The sequence below is a fragment of the Kryptolebias marmoratus genome, linkage group LG2, assembly GCF_001649575.2.
Source record: "Kryptolebias marmoratus isolate JLee-2015 linkage group LG2, ASM164957v2, whole genome shotgun sequence".
NCBI lineage: Eukaryota > Metazoa > Chordata > Actinopteri > Cyprinodontiformes > Rivulidae > Kryptolebias > Kryptolebias marmoratus.
Window position 1 is genome coordinate 24316592 of NC_051431.1, and position 14254 is coordinate 24330845.

General features: G+C 47.0%; 1 protein-coding gene and 1 long non-coding RNA gene across 2 annotated transcripts; one reads left to right on the forward strand and one right to left on the reverse strand.

The window, feature by feature from the left end:
- The first annotated feature begins 1833 nt into the window (after window positions 1-1833).
- Window positions 1834-14041, forward strand: fbxo46 (F-box protein 46). Its single transcript, XM_017435368.3, has 3 exons — window positions 1834-2269; window positions 9388-9997; window positions 10094-14041. The coding sequence occupies exons 2-3, from the start codon at window positions 9518-9520 to the stop codon at window positions 11909-11911; spliced, it is 2298 nt and encodes a 765-aa protein (XP_017290857.1). The 5' UTR covers window positions 1834-2269; window positions 9388-9517; the 3' UTR covers window positions 11912-14041.
- On the reverse strand, window positions 1928-3590 carry LOC119617778. The gene is made up of 2 exons (XR_005234186.1): window positions 3433-3590; window positions 1928-3304 (listed from the first exon to the last, which is right to left on the reverse strand). It is a non-coding gene; the product is annotated as an uncharacterized LOC119617778 (long non-coding RNA).
- Window positions 14042-14254: the final 213 nt, after the last annotated feature.

The following is a 14254-nucleotide window of genomic DNA, read 5'->3' on the forward strand; positions in this document are numbered from 1 at the left end:
CGAGGAGCTGCCAATCAGCCGTCGAGACGGCCCACCAGGAAGTACCAAAAATACTAAACCTCCAGAATCACCACAAGTACAACTTTCACAAAATCAGAACATGTCCACATAACAGGACGTTTTTGTGTCCATGCACCTGTTTACAGGTTTGTCTCCTCTGGTTTTCCCAGTCTCTGTGCACATGAGCCATACCGTGACAATAAATGATTCTGTTCTGAATGTGACTTTATTTTATTGCTTTATTATGATCGGATAATAGAACTGATCACCAAGAAATATAATACTCAGGGCAAATTACTGGTATCTGAGTAATGATCTTTAACTTTTACTTTTCAACAGATTTCTGTAATTACTCTGAAATACTGGTGAAATTTATCCAATGTGTGTTTTATTTAAAAAAACAAAACAAAAAAACCCGCCTCTTTAAGCTCTGAGGCTTTTCTTTTGTTTAGAGATATTTTTACCTGTACACCTCTGACTTTATCAGAATATCTTGCAGGAAACTGCGTTACAACAGACACACACACACATTTACAGTGTGTACAGGGGCGTTGCTAGACATAAAGCCATACTGAAGCACAGCACAGGATAACAAGTCTCTCTATAAAACAGCCTAATTCCCACAGATATTTTGTAAGTACCCTTATATGAACCTGTAGGTACCCCCATAAGTACCCAGTATGTACCCTGTAATTATCTTATATGTACCCCTGTAAATACCCTGTAAGTACCTGTATGTAGCCTTGTAATTATCCTGTAAGCACCTTGTACATGTCCCCAAAAAGACCCTGTAAGTACCATGTTTGTAGCCCTATGGGTACCCTGTACATACCTTGAGAGTGCCCTGTATGTGTTCCCCTAAGAACCCTGTCATCAACCTGTAAGTACCCCCACAGGTATCCATGGTCCAGTTTAAATGGGTCCGGCAACGCCTGTGAGTGTGTATGGTGCAGCCGATCCTTGTTTCAGGAAGTAGACAAGGACAGGTTCAGATAGGGGAACTCCTGTTTGCAGGACACGCTGACAGTGTTTTGTGCACGCAGTGAAGTGACAGTTCTCGCTCTGCTGGAGTGGACCAACACCAACCGTGTTTGCTCTCCAAGCTTTTGCTCCATGCAGCCGTTTTAAAATGCAAATGTACAGAACGCAGTCATCTGACAAGCATGCGTTTCTCATCCTCTAACCAGAAAACAGAATTTAAAGATAAGCAGGCAAAGATGAGAAGGCACGTTTTGTTTAGAGGCGATAACACAGAACTTTAACAATCTTTGTTGGTAACCTGCTTATAAACTACATTTAAAAACTTGGATCAGCACAGCTAATTTCATTATTTTCTTTAGCCTTAGGGAATGAAATCATATTCTATTCGTTTTTGCTTTTTTCTGTGATATTTTGCATCCACTCAGTACTTTATTATGAGATGCTACCTCATAACGGGGTAATTATGAAACACTGTCTCATAATTATGCCTTAGACAGTAATTTTAATCGAAGAGGTGGAATGGGCATCCATAACTGACAAAGCAACCAAAGTCCAAAGAAAATGTTAAAAAAAAAACTTTAGAAAACCTTGAAGAAAAAAATACAAGATCAGACCACATTTAAAGATTGCAAGACAGCCTGGCTTGCTTGGAAGCAAAATTAGGACTGGGGGGGTGGGGGGGGGGGTGTCAGATGATATAAAGGTGTGAGGTGTTTTTCAGAGGGGGCTGGATGTGTCCACCTGTCTTCAACACGGTGACCTTTGACGAGGCGTTCCGGTGAGCCCGGAGGTGGGCGGGGCGGAGGGAGGGAGCAGAGCCGACTCCATATATGGGCATAGCACCGATCCTGGGCTGCTATTGGCTGAGGGCCCTATGCAGCTGCTTGTCAACAAGATGGCCTTCCTCCTCTCGCCGTTTCTGACACAGATTATTTTGGTGTCCCCGAGAACGCACTGCGAGAGCCCGTGTCGCTTCTGAAAAGACAGCGGGGGAGCGAATGCCGAGTGTCCTGGCAAGGCGTGCGGCCAGTTAGGCTGCGCCGAGTGAGCTGACAGGCGCAAAAGCTGCGGCGGCGGCGGCCATGCATTAGAGCAAGGTTGATAAGAGAAAGTAGCCGCGGGCCCGGAGCTAGTGGAGAGCTACCCGAGCTACGTGGACTCGGGTCGTCAACACCTGCGTTTCACCTAGACAGACTGGTCGGGTTGGAGGGAAATACAGGGAGGAGACACTTGGCATCGACCGACAGCAACTCGGGAGGCTTGTCCGAGAAGAACAACGCCACTGAAGGTATTTCACACCAAACTACAGAGCTTCTTCTTCTCTTGTTTTGTCGTGCAGGTAAATTGGGCTGTCGAGTTAGCTCGCTCCGCTAGCTCCTGGCTAACCTGTTCGCTCAACGATAAACGACACGACGTGGTAAAGTTTCATTAAAAAATACCCTGTTTGGAGGTTAGTTAATGTGAAATGACACAGAAGGGGACTGGTTCCTGTTCGCACGGTGCTGGACACGACTCCGACGCTAATGTTAGCTAGCTGCTTGGTTAGCTACAAGTTTGGTTAAAGCCGCTCAAAAAATTGTTCCGACGTGACTAAATACTCGTGTTTTTTGTTTTTGTTTTTTTGGTGTTTATAGTTGGTTCCGTTTATGGTCGCCACCTGACAGGTTCGAGGTGTTTGGGCTTTGTTTTTGCAGGGGCATTTGGGTGAGTTAAAAACACTGTCAGAAAAGTCAGAGCAAAGTAACCTGTTAGGCCTGAAGTTTTGGACTTGGAACATTTCAGTCCCATTTGGGATTATGCTCTCCTTTATGTTGGCTGGAAGGAAGACATCACATATACATCACATATATCAGCTCTCAAATGTGTTAACTGTGGCAATGAGGTTTTATACTGAACTAAAACATTGTTTCTAAAAAGTTATTTTCGACATGTAGGATGAATATCTACATATAAACCCTTTGGGGTGATGCGTCCTTTATGCTTTAAAATATGAACATATCTGTGACAGGAGCTCAGCTATCAGATGTGTTAATGTTTACCATGTTAGATTCCCCATTTGGAAACACATGGCACATTGCTGTGTTTCATGGCACAATTGATTAAACGTAAGGGGATCTAGATGCCGACATAAATGCATCAAGAGGAAACCAGCTTTGGGGGCTGGAACATGTAACGTGTTCGCCTGCTTGCAGTGCTGTGTTCGACGCCGTTTATCGAGACGGTACGTGACTGACCCACCTCTCAGGCGTCGAGAAGGACGGCGCTCTTGTTGACACAGTGGCCTTTTGTGAGTGTCTGGTCCAAGCTTGCATCACAGTCCAACCTGTGACGATGTTATTGAACACACACACACACACTCAATCAGAGACGGCACACAGGCCGGTCAGCCGTTCACCGGCGTGTCCTGCCTGGCCTGTGGTGTTCCTGAGCAGACGGCTTGCGGTAACGTACCCCCCCGGCTCTGTTGTCCTCCTGACGCTCTGACCCGCCGGTTTGCTCGTCTTCAGAGGCACAGAGTCAAATTCAGCTGAGATTTATTCATTTTTAGGTTCGCTGGCGTGCATCTGTAGACTTTGTGGGCTTCTGCTGTTCGAGTTGAAAGACTCAAGTGAACAAACTTGTTTTTTCATACTTTAGCAGGCAGTGTTAGTAATTAGTTACTTAAAGCAGGCTGTCACAAGGCTGTGAATGAATTAACCCATTAATTTAACAGGAAAGCAGGACTGAATGTACGCCTCTCATAGTATAAATAGTTAAAGGGAATAAATGACGTCCACCATCATTTAGGTTTTACGTTTAACTGGATCGTTTTCCTGTGTTGTTTGTGTGGATTGTCACATTTTACCTACAGCAGTAACCTACAGGTCTTTGACAGCAGCAAAAAGTGACATATTTCACAATAACATCAGCATTTCCTGTTATTGACGAGATTTACTTACGTAGGTTAGATAAGAAAACCATCTCATCTCTGGTTTTACTAATATATCTCCTGTTTTGCTTGAACTACACACTAGCTGAATTGGACTCATTATGAAGGGCTTAAATTGTGACTGAGTGGGATGCTGCAGTATCCTTTTATTTTATTTTTTTTTACAGCTAAGCGATCGGACGCGCAGCAGGTCGGCGTTCCTCCCCAACAGTCTGTCAGTCTGGCCGGGCACCGAACGATGCAGTCTGAGGAACTGTAGTGCTGCTGCAGCGTCACTCCGCTCGGACGGGATTTGATGGATTAGGCTGCTGCAGAAAGCTTAAAACCAAATCAAAGGCTTTATTCGCAGAAACCGTTTGAAGCAGCACGCGGAGACGAAGGGGGAAAAAAAACTAACGTAAATGTGGCCGAGCGCTAACTTGGCAGCAGTTTTCTGTTTCGGCTCGCTCTGGCTGTAAAATACAGCGTTCGGAGACGTTGATACCTCCCCTTTTGACACTTTGAAAACATTTGGAAGAGCCTTTTCACAATAGAGTCCAGAGCATGCTGTATTTATTGAACAAATGAGGAGCGCTATCCAAAAAGAAAAAAGAGGGTTAATTGAGCCTCTGTGCTGTTAGCGGTCGTTTTAATGCATCAGCTCTGCTTTAGCACTTCCTCCTCATGTTCCTTCATGTTGGTAAAAGGGAAGTTAACCCTATCAGGCCATAAACGCATTGCCTTTCTGATTTTTATAGCTTTATGACGTCGGTTGATGTTGCAGTGTTTAAATTGTAGGGGTTTTTTCCTGTATATTGGAGAAAAAATAGCAGTTTGCCTTCATTAACTTAACACGTTTGTGCACCGTTTGAAACTAATGTCTTGTCTAAGCTTCACTGAAACACAAAAACCCTTCAAAATAGAGAGCATACAGCAACAGATAGGAGTTTCAGTTTGATGGAAGATTTTGTGGAGAGAGAAGGAGTAGGGGGGAGAGGAAAGAAGAGCGCATGAAAAAGGAGGTAGGAAATTAAAGTGGTTTGAGAAGGATGGCTCGTCTGCAGTGTAATCTGCCCGCTCTTAGTTGGGTTGTTGCTGTGTGATTATAGAGGAAGCATTTCTGTTTGTGCGCCGCACTGTGTGGGTGGTGTTTGCTTTTTGCACCTCTCTCAGCCAATCCATTAGTCCAAATGTACAACGCGCCGCCCGTGCAACGTTGCACAAAAGGGTGAACGAGCGTCCCCCCCCCGCTCTGAACCACGTCAGGTCAAGCGCGTTGAAACGGCCCAAATCGAATGCGGGCGGCGAAGGCGTAGTCTTAAATACATCAACCATTACCTGCGTAAACTCCCTGATTAACTTGGCCTTGATTGCGTAAAGAGCTCTGCCTTCAAGTGAAGCGCTGACATCATCACAAGTTTGTTTTGTTTCATATTTCTTCTTTTGGGGTGGATATTTAAAAAAAAAAAAAATCAGTTTATATCAAAAAAATGAACATATGGTGTCTCTACAGCGTCCATGTTTGTCCTCTTGCTCACCTGCTGGAGACTCATCACAGCTTGACCATTAACCAAACAGTTGCTAACAGACTATATAAAATATACATTTATTTGCTTCACAAATGTGTCTCCATGAGATGGAGCTCCAACAAATACTTGTTGCAGCAACGAGACTTAAAATATTAATTAGGCTCCACTGTCTGAAAGCCTAATGGGGATGGGCAGCATAGTGGAAATGTGCTTCCCTCATGAATCAGGTGGCCACGGTATGAAACAGGATGGTGCTGGTGGAGTCCTCCGGTATTCTGGAGTTACCAACACCTTTCACCTGAGGTACAATGGGACACCACGTTTAGAAGTTGTATATGTACTTGCTTGTTTTTTGAGAAGGGTCTGAAAAGGCAAAAAAGTGCTGAATAGCGATATTTCTGAGCAGCCGTCTTTGTGCTCCTTTGAATAAACGGTTAAAGTGGCAGGGCCGATGTAACATACATGTGTGCCTTTTCCTGTGACGGAAATCAGGAAGTTGCTACGCTGCACATGGATATTATTTTGGATGGTAAAAAATACATAATAGGTAAACAAGGTGCCAAAGGGATGATAACTGGACGAGCATTGGCAGCCCTGTGAACTTGGAGAAACTTCTTCTTCTCCATCTTAACAGTTTGTGAGGATGATGTGAGTTACCACCTGTCAGGAAATGGTTTCCTCTAAATAATAAATGCAATTCTTTAAATGGGCTGTCATTAAGTACTTCGCTAAAAGTTAAACAGCAACTCTTTGCTTTTCTTTCTATCTTTTTAACTGTAGGTAGAATCGTTTAATTTGTAATTTTTTTTTTTGTACTACGTTAGCAGAGGTTACATATGGGGTAGGCTGGCACCATACGGTGGCCTGACTGGACCACAGATTGGTCTGTGGTTGTGATCACAGTCTGTCACAGGACACACACTCACACACACTCTAACTTGGATTTGAATCTGTTTCGGAGCCTGACTCACAATGTACAACAGAACTCTCAGACTTGTAATTTGTGAGCTGAGCTCACACACTGTGTGCATCAGTGCTGACTACATTAACATGTTTAATAACCTCATTGATCTTTTTATTTTCCCCTCCCTCTTATTCTCCGAACAGAGGCGAGCTCTGAACTGCTCCGTCGTCATGATCGCTTCATAACTGGGAGTGGGAATCTTTAGACGTGATACGATTCGGAGGGCTGCGAAGACAAAACGATTGTTGTTGCGTTTGGATTATCTTGAGACCCCCCTGACTACTTGGTAGTTAAAGTAAATGGATAAATATTTCTGTTGTATAATCGCTCAGCCATCTTGTGTATTTGTCTGTTATGTTCACGTCATAAACGTCTGCATTTGAGTTCTGCCCTTCATGTTCCTCAGCGTTACATTTGTTAATTAACAAAATTAATATTTTTGACATCTAAAAATCCATTCAGATTCTTCCATCCCCACCCCTATTAAAGTCTTTAAATCCTGATTCCTGAGGTTTTGGACTCTTAGGTGATATGTTGCTGGTTTTATGGATTTTGATAAGGCAGGTTTGACTGCCTGACATGTAGCTTGTGTAGCTGGAGGGGAATTGGCCCAGTGATGGGGAGGTCATCTTCCTGTCTAAGGTTTTTTTTGGGGGGGGGGCAAACCTGTAGTCCCTGTAGTGTGCCCCAGTGACACTGAACTGCTACCACTCCCATTGATATGCTTATTGGTGTATGAGTGAAAGTATGAGAAGGTGCTATATGGAGAGTGGAAACAATGTAGTAGAAAGCACTGTGTGTGTGTGTGCGTGTGTGTGAGAATCATTGTAAAGTGCTCTGAAGATCCTGGGTGAGGCTAAAAAGGCACTAGATAAGCATGGTAGTAGCAAGGTCACCTGATTTTTATAACCCAATTAAACATAGCATATTTTGATACCATTAGATAGATCTTTTAAAGACAAATCCAAAACAATTTGAATTTATAAAATCAGTCTGTTTACCAATTTACTGTCAAAAACTGATCATCAGACTCCGTCTAAACTAATCCAGCTCTTAAACGGGCAGCAGTAGAAAGTCCCGTGTTTAACTTCCTGGAACTGAAGCTGAGGAATCGCTCTGATTGGCTGGAAATTTTCAGATTATTCCTTCGCTGATAACACGTGAGCAAAGCAGTGGAAAGTTTCCAGCTCCCGCTCGGCTCTTTGCCGACGTCCATCAAATCCTCGTAACGCCGGCATCCGTCAAAAGTTCGTCGATCTTTTAGGATTGAAATCATTCTTAATTTTTACCACAATATTGGTATCAAAACGGAGCTTATTTCACACAGACCTTTTTAAATGCAGGTCATGAAATTTTTTTTATTTCATCTGAGTTGAGAAATGAATGAACGAATTAGCTCAGTCATTGCCTAACCCGGTTAGCTGTAGCGCCATCGTTCATTATTTATTTAACAGATTAAGAACATACAGAGGAGGAACGGGTTGGGAGCGTACAGGTGGCCTCGGTACTAATAGTAGCACTAAATGTTATAGTTGCAAACAGCTCATAGGTACGTTGGTATATTGAAGAACAAACAGCAGAGCTGCATCTGCAGTTGGAAACCTTTTCGATTTTACAGCAGCTTTGATGTGAGCTACAGGGCAAAGTTTAACGAGCCACCAGCAATGCTACTGGTTCCACTGGTAATTCATTCTGTCACTCGAGTAGAAAACGCTTATTAGCATACCAAGAGCGTCAACGATTCCAGGCTGTTAGAGTTGTGGAAATGCCAGCAAGCACATTTGTCCTGTGTAGCAAAACCGGTCTAATCTGGAGTGTGATCTGCCCGTCCCGACCTGAGAGGGCGGAAACATCGTCGCTTTCTACACGTCCGCGCTGAAAGCAGAGGCAGCGGAGAGGCAAACTCTGAGATGTTTCCGATGAGCTAAACTTTGTAACAGTGCTTTCAGCTGCACTTTCTGTAAACATGATAAATATTATTACTGAGATTCTGAATGACATTTGTCCCCCTGATTAATAGCTAATGTCTGCTAAAATAGCTCTTTTCATACTCGGACACCATGACTGAACGGTTTGACTTTAAGCTTATTTCTTGTGAAATACAAATATAGCTCCAAATGTAATAGTTAATGAATGAGTGAAGTGTTTTTAAAGAATTTCTTAGGGACAGCAAACCTTAAATAAGTGCGAACAGTTTGCCAACGACCCGAATGTGTCCTCAAGGATTGCGGCGCGTTCCCGGCATTCCCCGTACGTAGCTGGGCTAGCTCCAGAAACGAAGCCAGGCTTCCCCCTGTGCTCCCCAGGTTTGTCGTACGCGCTCTTTGGCAGGGAGAAAGGGGCGAGGACACAACAATTTCACTTCTAACCCACCCACTCCCTCCCACCCGGGAGCCGACGTTCACTAAAAATAGGTCCAGCATATGCCCGTGTGTTCCTCGCTGCGTTGCTTCCTATTAAGTCGAGTCCTCTTTGAAACGCTGAGATGTAGAGGGGAGAGAGAGAGAGACGGAGAGAAGAGGATCCATTTGGTGCTTTTGTGTTCCGTCTCTCATCCCTTTCATCTGCTGCTCACAGACCTCAAACCTGACATGTAATCCTTTTAATATGATTTGGAGGCATCAGAGTGGTGGTGGTGGTGGGGGGGGTGGTCTTGGGCCTCGAGCAGCAAATGTTACTACTAATTAAGTTTGGCCTAAGTCCTGAAGCATGCTGTTTGGGATTGGTTTCTATAATAGTGTGATGGTTCTCGTCTCTACAGTCTGGTGGTTGGTCTGCGGGTTTGGGATGCCAGCAGCCTGTGTGGATACCTCAAGGCAACCATTCAGTGCAGCTCCAATTGGCTGTTGATTAACTGCGTTAACTCTAGCACAGGCAGGCGTTGTTACCCTACAGATATGAGCTTAGTTTGAAGGTATTAGGCTTTTATAGCAGTGCCTTTTTGTTCAGTTTTCTGCCTGTTCTTTACTTCTTATTTTCTTTCTTCTGATTGCTCTTTTCCGCAGGTTTTATGCCCAGCGTTGGTGGCGAGCTTGGCCTTCTTGCCAGTCGGGTGGAACGGGGAGCCGACGATGAGAGCTCTTGGCGTTTGCTGGCCGGCCTAGATGCAGACATGCCACGGTGGTCCCCATCCTGATGGACCGCGACACCTTCTCCCACATCCGGCTGTGGTGCCCCCGCCCCTTTGGCACCTATTCCCAGAACAAGGCTCGGAGTCCGGGCACGGGGGGGAGCGGCGGCGGTGGCGTGGTGTCCCCCTCAGTCTGCAAGGCCGAGCTCAGTCAGGGTGCCAGAAGGGCGGCGGCGGCGGAGGAAAGCGAAGATGTAGGGATGATAGTCGGGGTGGAGGAGGGAAATGGCGAGGAGGAGGATGTGGGCTCAGAGAACACCCCGCCCGAACCGGAGCTCGAATCCAGCTCCCTGATGCAGAGCCAGGCCCCTCAGCCCCCCTCAGCCCCTCCTTCACCACCCAACGTGGGGTCCCAGATGCAAGACGGACGCGTTCTGTTAGACACCTGGTACGTCATAAAGCCAGGCAACACCAAGGAGAAGATCGCCTTCTTCGTTGCGCACCAGTTCAGTGGAGCCAGCCAGCTCAGACCGAGTGCCATGAAGGTGAGAATCTGACACAAAGTGCTGCAGCGATTTATCGTCTTTTAAGATTTTTGTGTGATTTAATCATTTATTTATTCATTTCTCCCCCCGCCAAAGGTTAAAGGTAACTGGGCAACCGACTGCAGTAAAGCCAAAAGACGGAGACGATGCTCCTCCTACGACCCTCCAACACGCTCCCACGCTCTCAATCACGACAGCCCCATTTCACCTCCCAGTCCCGACGAGTCACATCTCGGAGGCGTGAATGAAACGGATCTGCTCTCTGTGGCAGAGATGGTGGCCTTAGTTGAGCAGAGGACTGCCATGGCTCTTCAGGGAATTGTGGCTGTTCATGGGAACCAGCACCACCACCACCACCACCAACCGTCTACTACCACTGACAGTCAGGGCCTTAGCTCCAGCCAGCACACTCTGCTCCGGGGCACAGTGTCAGACCCCTCTCCTATGGTGTTTGTATCAAACAGTTCACACAGTCAGCCCTCCAAAGAAGACGAGAAGCCATCATCTCCAATCCAAACAGACCAGGAGCTCGAAGAGCAGTACGAGTCGTGCAGAGTGGCACAGGCTATTGCGCACTTTGAGTCTCAAAACCTGGGCAGTCGTCTCCACCTGGGTCCTGGTCCTGGCATGCCCGCTTCGAATCGAGACCGAGAGAGCGAGCATAGGAGAGGAGACACGATAACACCGCCCGCACCATCCAATCACAGTCACGGTGAGGTCAGGATCGCTTTCAGAGTGTCAAATCTGGACCCCCGTTCTCAGCTGGAACCGGCCAGCCGGTCCCGCTGTATGTTCATGAGCTGTGGCGGTGGGGGGAACCAAGCGGCAGCCAGGGCCAAAGAGAAAATCACCTGTGACCTATACCAGCTCGTCAGTCCCTCATCAAGAGACCCCGGTAGTTTGCTGCTCGCTGCTACAGCGTCGGCCCCCAAACCAGACGGAGACCTCCACCACCAAGACAGGCCGACCTGCGGCAGCCCGGATCTGACCCAGGAGCTGTCCTCGGGGGAGAAGAAAGCCGCAGGCGTGGGCAGGGAGCCGGTGACTGGTTTCCACGTGGAGGTGGTGGTGACGGGTGCTGTAGACCAGTGCGTCTTCTACGGCAAGGACAGCACGGAGAACGTGCAGGAGGAGACTGTGTGCTTTGCTCTGCCTAGTGGGGGAGGGAACGGCGGGGGTGTTGGAAGCTCAGCCGACTCTTCATCGGACGATCCCCCTCCTGGACAACTGTTTTTCCTTCAGTCTCCTAGGGGACCAGAGGAGGATGTAAAAGCAAAAACCACTGGCAGCGGGTCAGGAATGTGCTCTTTGGACTGTGCCAATAACAACAGTCTTGGAGCGGGGGTGGCAGTGGGCTCGGGGGAGCGGGCGACGCGACCGGACTCTCCGAGTGTCGGGGAGGACTGCTCAGACCCTTCACTGTGCCGCCTGTACCGCCACGTGTCCCACGACTTCCTGGAGATCCGCTTTCAGATCCAGCGGCTCCTCGAGCCGCGGCAGTACATGCTCCTGCTCCCCGATCACATCATGGTGAACATCTTCAGCCACCTGCCCACCCGCTCCCTGGCGGCCCTTAAGTGCACCTGCCACTACTTCAAGGCGCTGATCGAAACGTACGGCGTGCGCGCCGTGGACTCGCGCTGGAACCAAGACCCCCTCTACAGGGACGACCCCTGCAAGCAGTGCAAGCGGCAGTACGAGCGCGGGGACGTCTCTCTGTGCCGCTGGCACCCCAAACCTTACCACCACGACCTGCCTTACGGACGCTCCTACTGGATGTGCTGCCGGCGGACCGACAAGGACACGCCGGGCTGCCGAGTCGGTCTCCACGACAACAACTGGGTGCAGCACCCCGCCGATGGCTCTCAGCCCATTCGCACCAAGAGAGAAGACAGAAGGGAGGAGGCCAGGTAGAGAGGCGGAACACGCCTCGCAAACACCAACTCTTCATCTCATACTGCATTCTTCCTCCTCTCTCAGCTCTGGTCCGAGAACGGGAGCAGAGAGGACTACAAGGAGGAATCAGCACTCCGGGACTGTTTTCTTTCTTTTTTTTAATTTCTTTACTCTTCTCTCATACTTGCCCTCCTGAGAGGGAATTTGTGATGCTAAGATGGAAGAGAAGTGTCACACTCCTTGCCTTTTTTTTGTTTTGTTTTTTTTCTGTCCAAGTCCTCCAGAATCCCTTTCTCCCCTTACTGTGCTCCAGAGTGGCTACATTCACCAGTTTGTATTTCAGGGTTGGGGTCCTCTCCTGCTGCTGTCAGTCGAGTCACGTTTCAGCCTCCTAATCATTGGCTTTCTGTCCAGTTATGCACATGGACATTACAGTGGGCAATTCACATTAAAAACAAACAAAAAAAAATGTTGCAATGTTTTGATTGAGATTAGCGTACATAAAGCGATGCATCGAAATGTAATGCCTGCTTCCTGGTCCCAAACATCCGGGTTCACGCAGCTGTACCGTGGTGCTTCGAGGAATGAGCGTTTAACAGGTGTACAACCTTTCAGTGGTGGAATGTTTAGCGTTACTGCAGAAATGTGATTGTATAAAGCAAACTTGATTTCATTTTCTTCTCTTCTTCGCCCTCTCATCAGTACCTGTCCTATGTGTTTCTATTTTTTTTATTTCTGAATGTGCTGTATTGTTCTAAGTTGATCAGCCCCCCCAATGCTGCTGCTGCTGAAATCATTGCTTATCACTGATGATTCTGAAACGGGTCGATGGCCGGTCCAGCCTCAGACCCGTGCCCCATGTTTCAGAGCGGACCCTAACCTTGCCGAGCAGCCATAAAGAGGAGCCACCGAGTACTTCCTGGTTTACAAAGCGCTGTGGGAGACGGACCTGAATGGGATTAAAAGGGGAAACTTGATGTCACTTTGGAAAGGCCTGATGTCACTTTGTATGGTGTGATCGATTTGCTTGTTTGCCATTGTTTTGGTTGTTTTTATTTGGTTGTGTGTCCGAATGTTTGCTGTTGTTTTGCTTTTACCCTCAAGGACTGTGTTCGCGTATCAGTCTGTTGCTCCGCTGAACCAACAAAGTTGTTGTTTTTTTGGGGGTTTTTAAAATGCGCCATCTTTGTTTTAAACCCCCCCCCCCCCAACTCTCTTCCTTCCCTCCATCCCATCGTCCTCCCATCAGGCCGAGGGCAGAGATCTCCGAAGCCGTCATTCATGCTTTGAAGTGCGTGAGAACGCCCACACACCTCCACCCCTTCCACCCCTCCACCCACACACAAACAGCAGAAACTCTCTATACACCAGCTTCCAGCCTTAAAAGCTCCCTACCTCCTACCCACCCTGCAGGAGACTGAGGCGTCAGATACCTCACGGATGATTCAAGTACTGAGAGTTGCACAGGAGCCCGTTTAGCGGCGAGCTCTCCGATTGTTTGACGCACTCCATCCAGCTCTACTGGATCCACCCGAAAAACCGTCAAGTGTGAGTTTGCAGTGCCTGGTGACGGCTCTGACTCTTCCCCCTCTTTTTAGAGAAGAGAAAATGAAGGGGAAAGGAAAAAGAAAAAAAAAACTGTAATTTTCCTTCTCCCCCTTCCTCTTGCTTTTAAACTCCCCCCCCCTGCAAAGCTGACAGACCGGACATTAAAGAAGTGACGTGACGAACGCTGCTGAAACGCTGCATGGCGATAGGAAGACGGTCGGGTCAGTTGTGGGAGATCCTCCTGTAGGTTGCAGACGTGTACAATGCTAATGGGAAATATGTGCTTAAATAAAAACAGAAGTAATGATTAAAACTGGAAATTCGAACGAGCTCCTTGGTCCGTGTCGTGTCTGATGGTGAAATGCTGAACCTGCGGGCTCAACGCAGACCGTTGGTTCAGATCCTGCTCCGTTTTCAGAAGTCTGGAATTTGGGTTTAGCGTTTTCCCAGGTCTGGATAAGTATTGAAAACTATTAGTTTGATTTATTTATTTTCTAAAAGGATGCAAATTGAAATTTCTAAGCATTGCTCAAACATGCAGAGCATCTTTCACGATGAATGTATTTTAAAGAGGAATAAAAGCATCACGATGTGCTTTCACACCCTTTGTTTTCTAGGTTTACCCAGCAGGAGTGTCTTTATTTTTTTTCTTTGTTGTTTTTTTTGTCAACCCATAGATGCACGCTCAGATCTGCAGGTCTCATAAATCGGTTAAAAGGCTAAATTAATCAGAAAAACATTTAAATTTCCTCCATCCATCCATGGTGCAGTTAGGGTTTGTTTTATGTTATAGTCATACAGATAAATAAAACC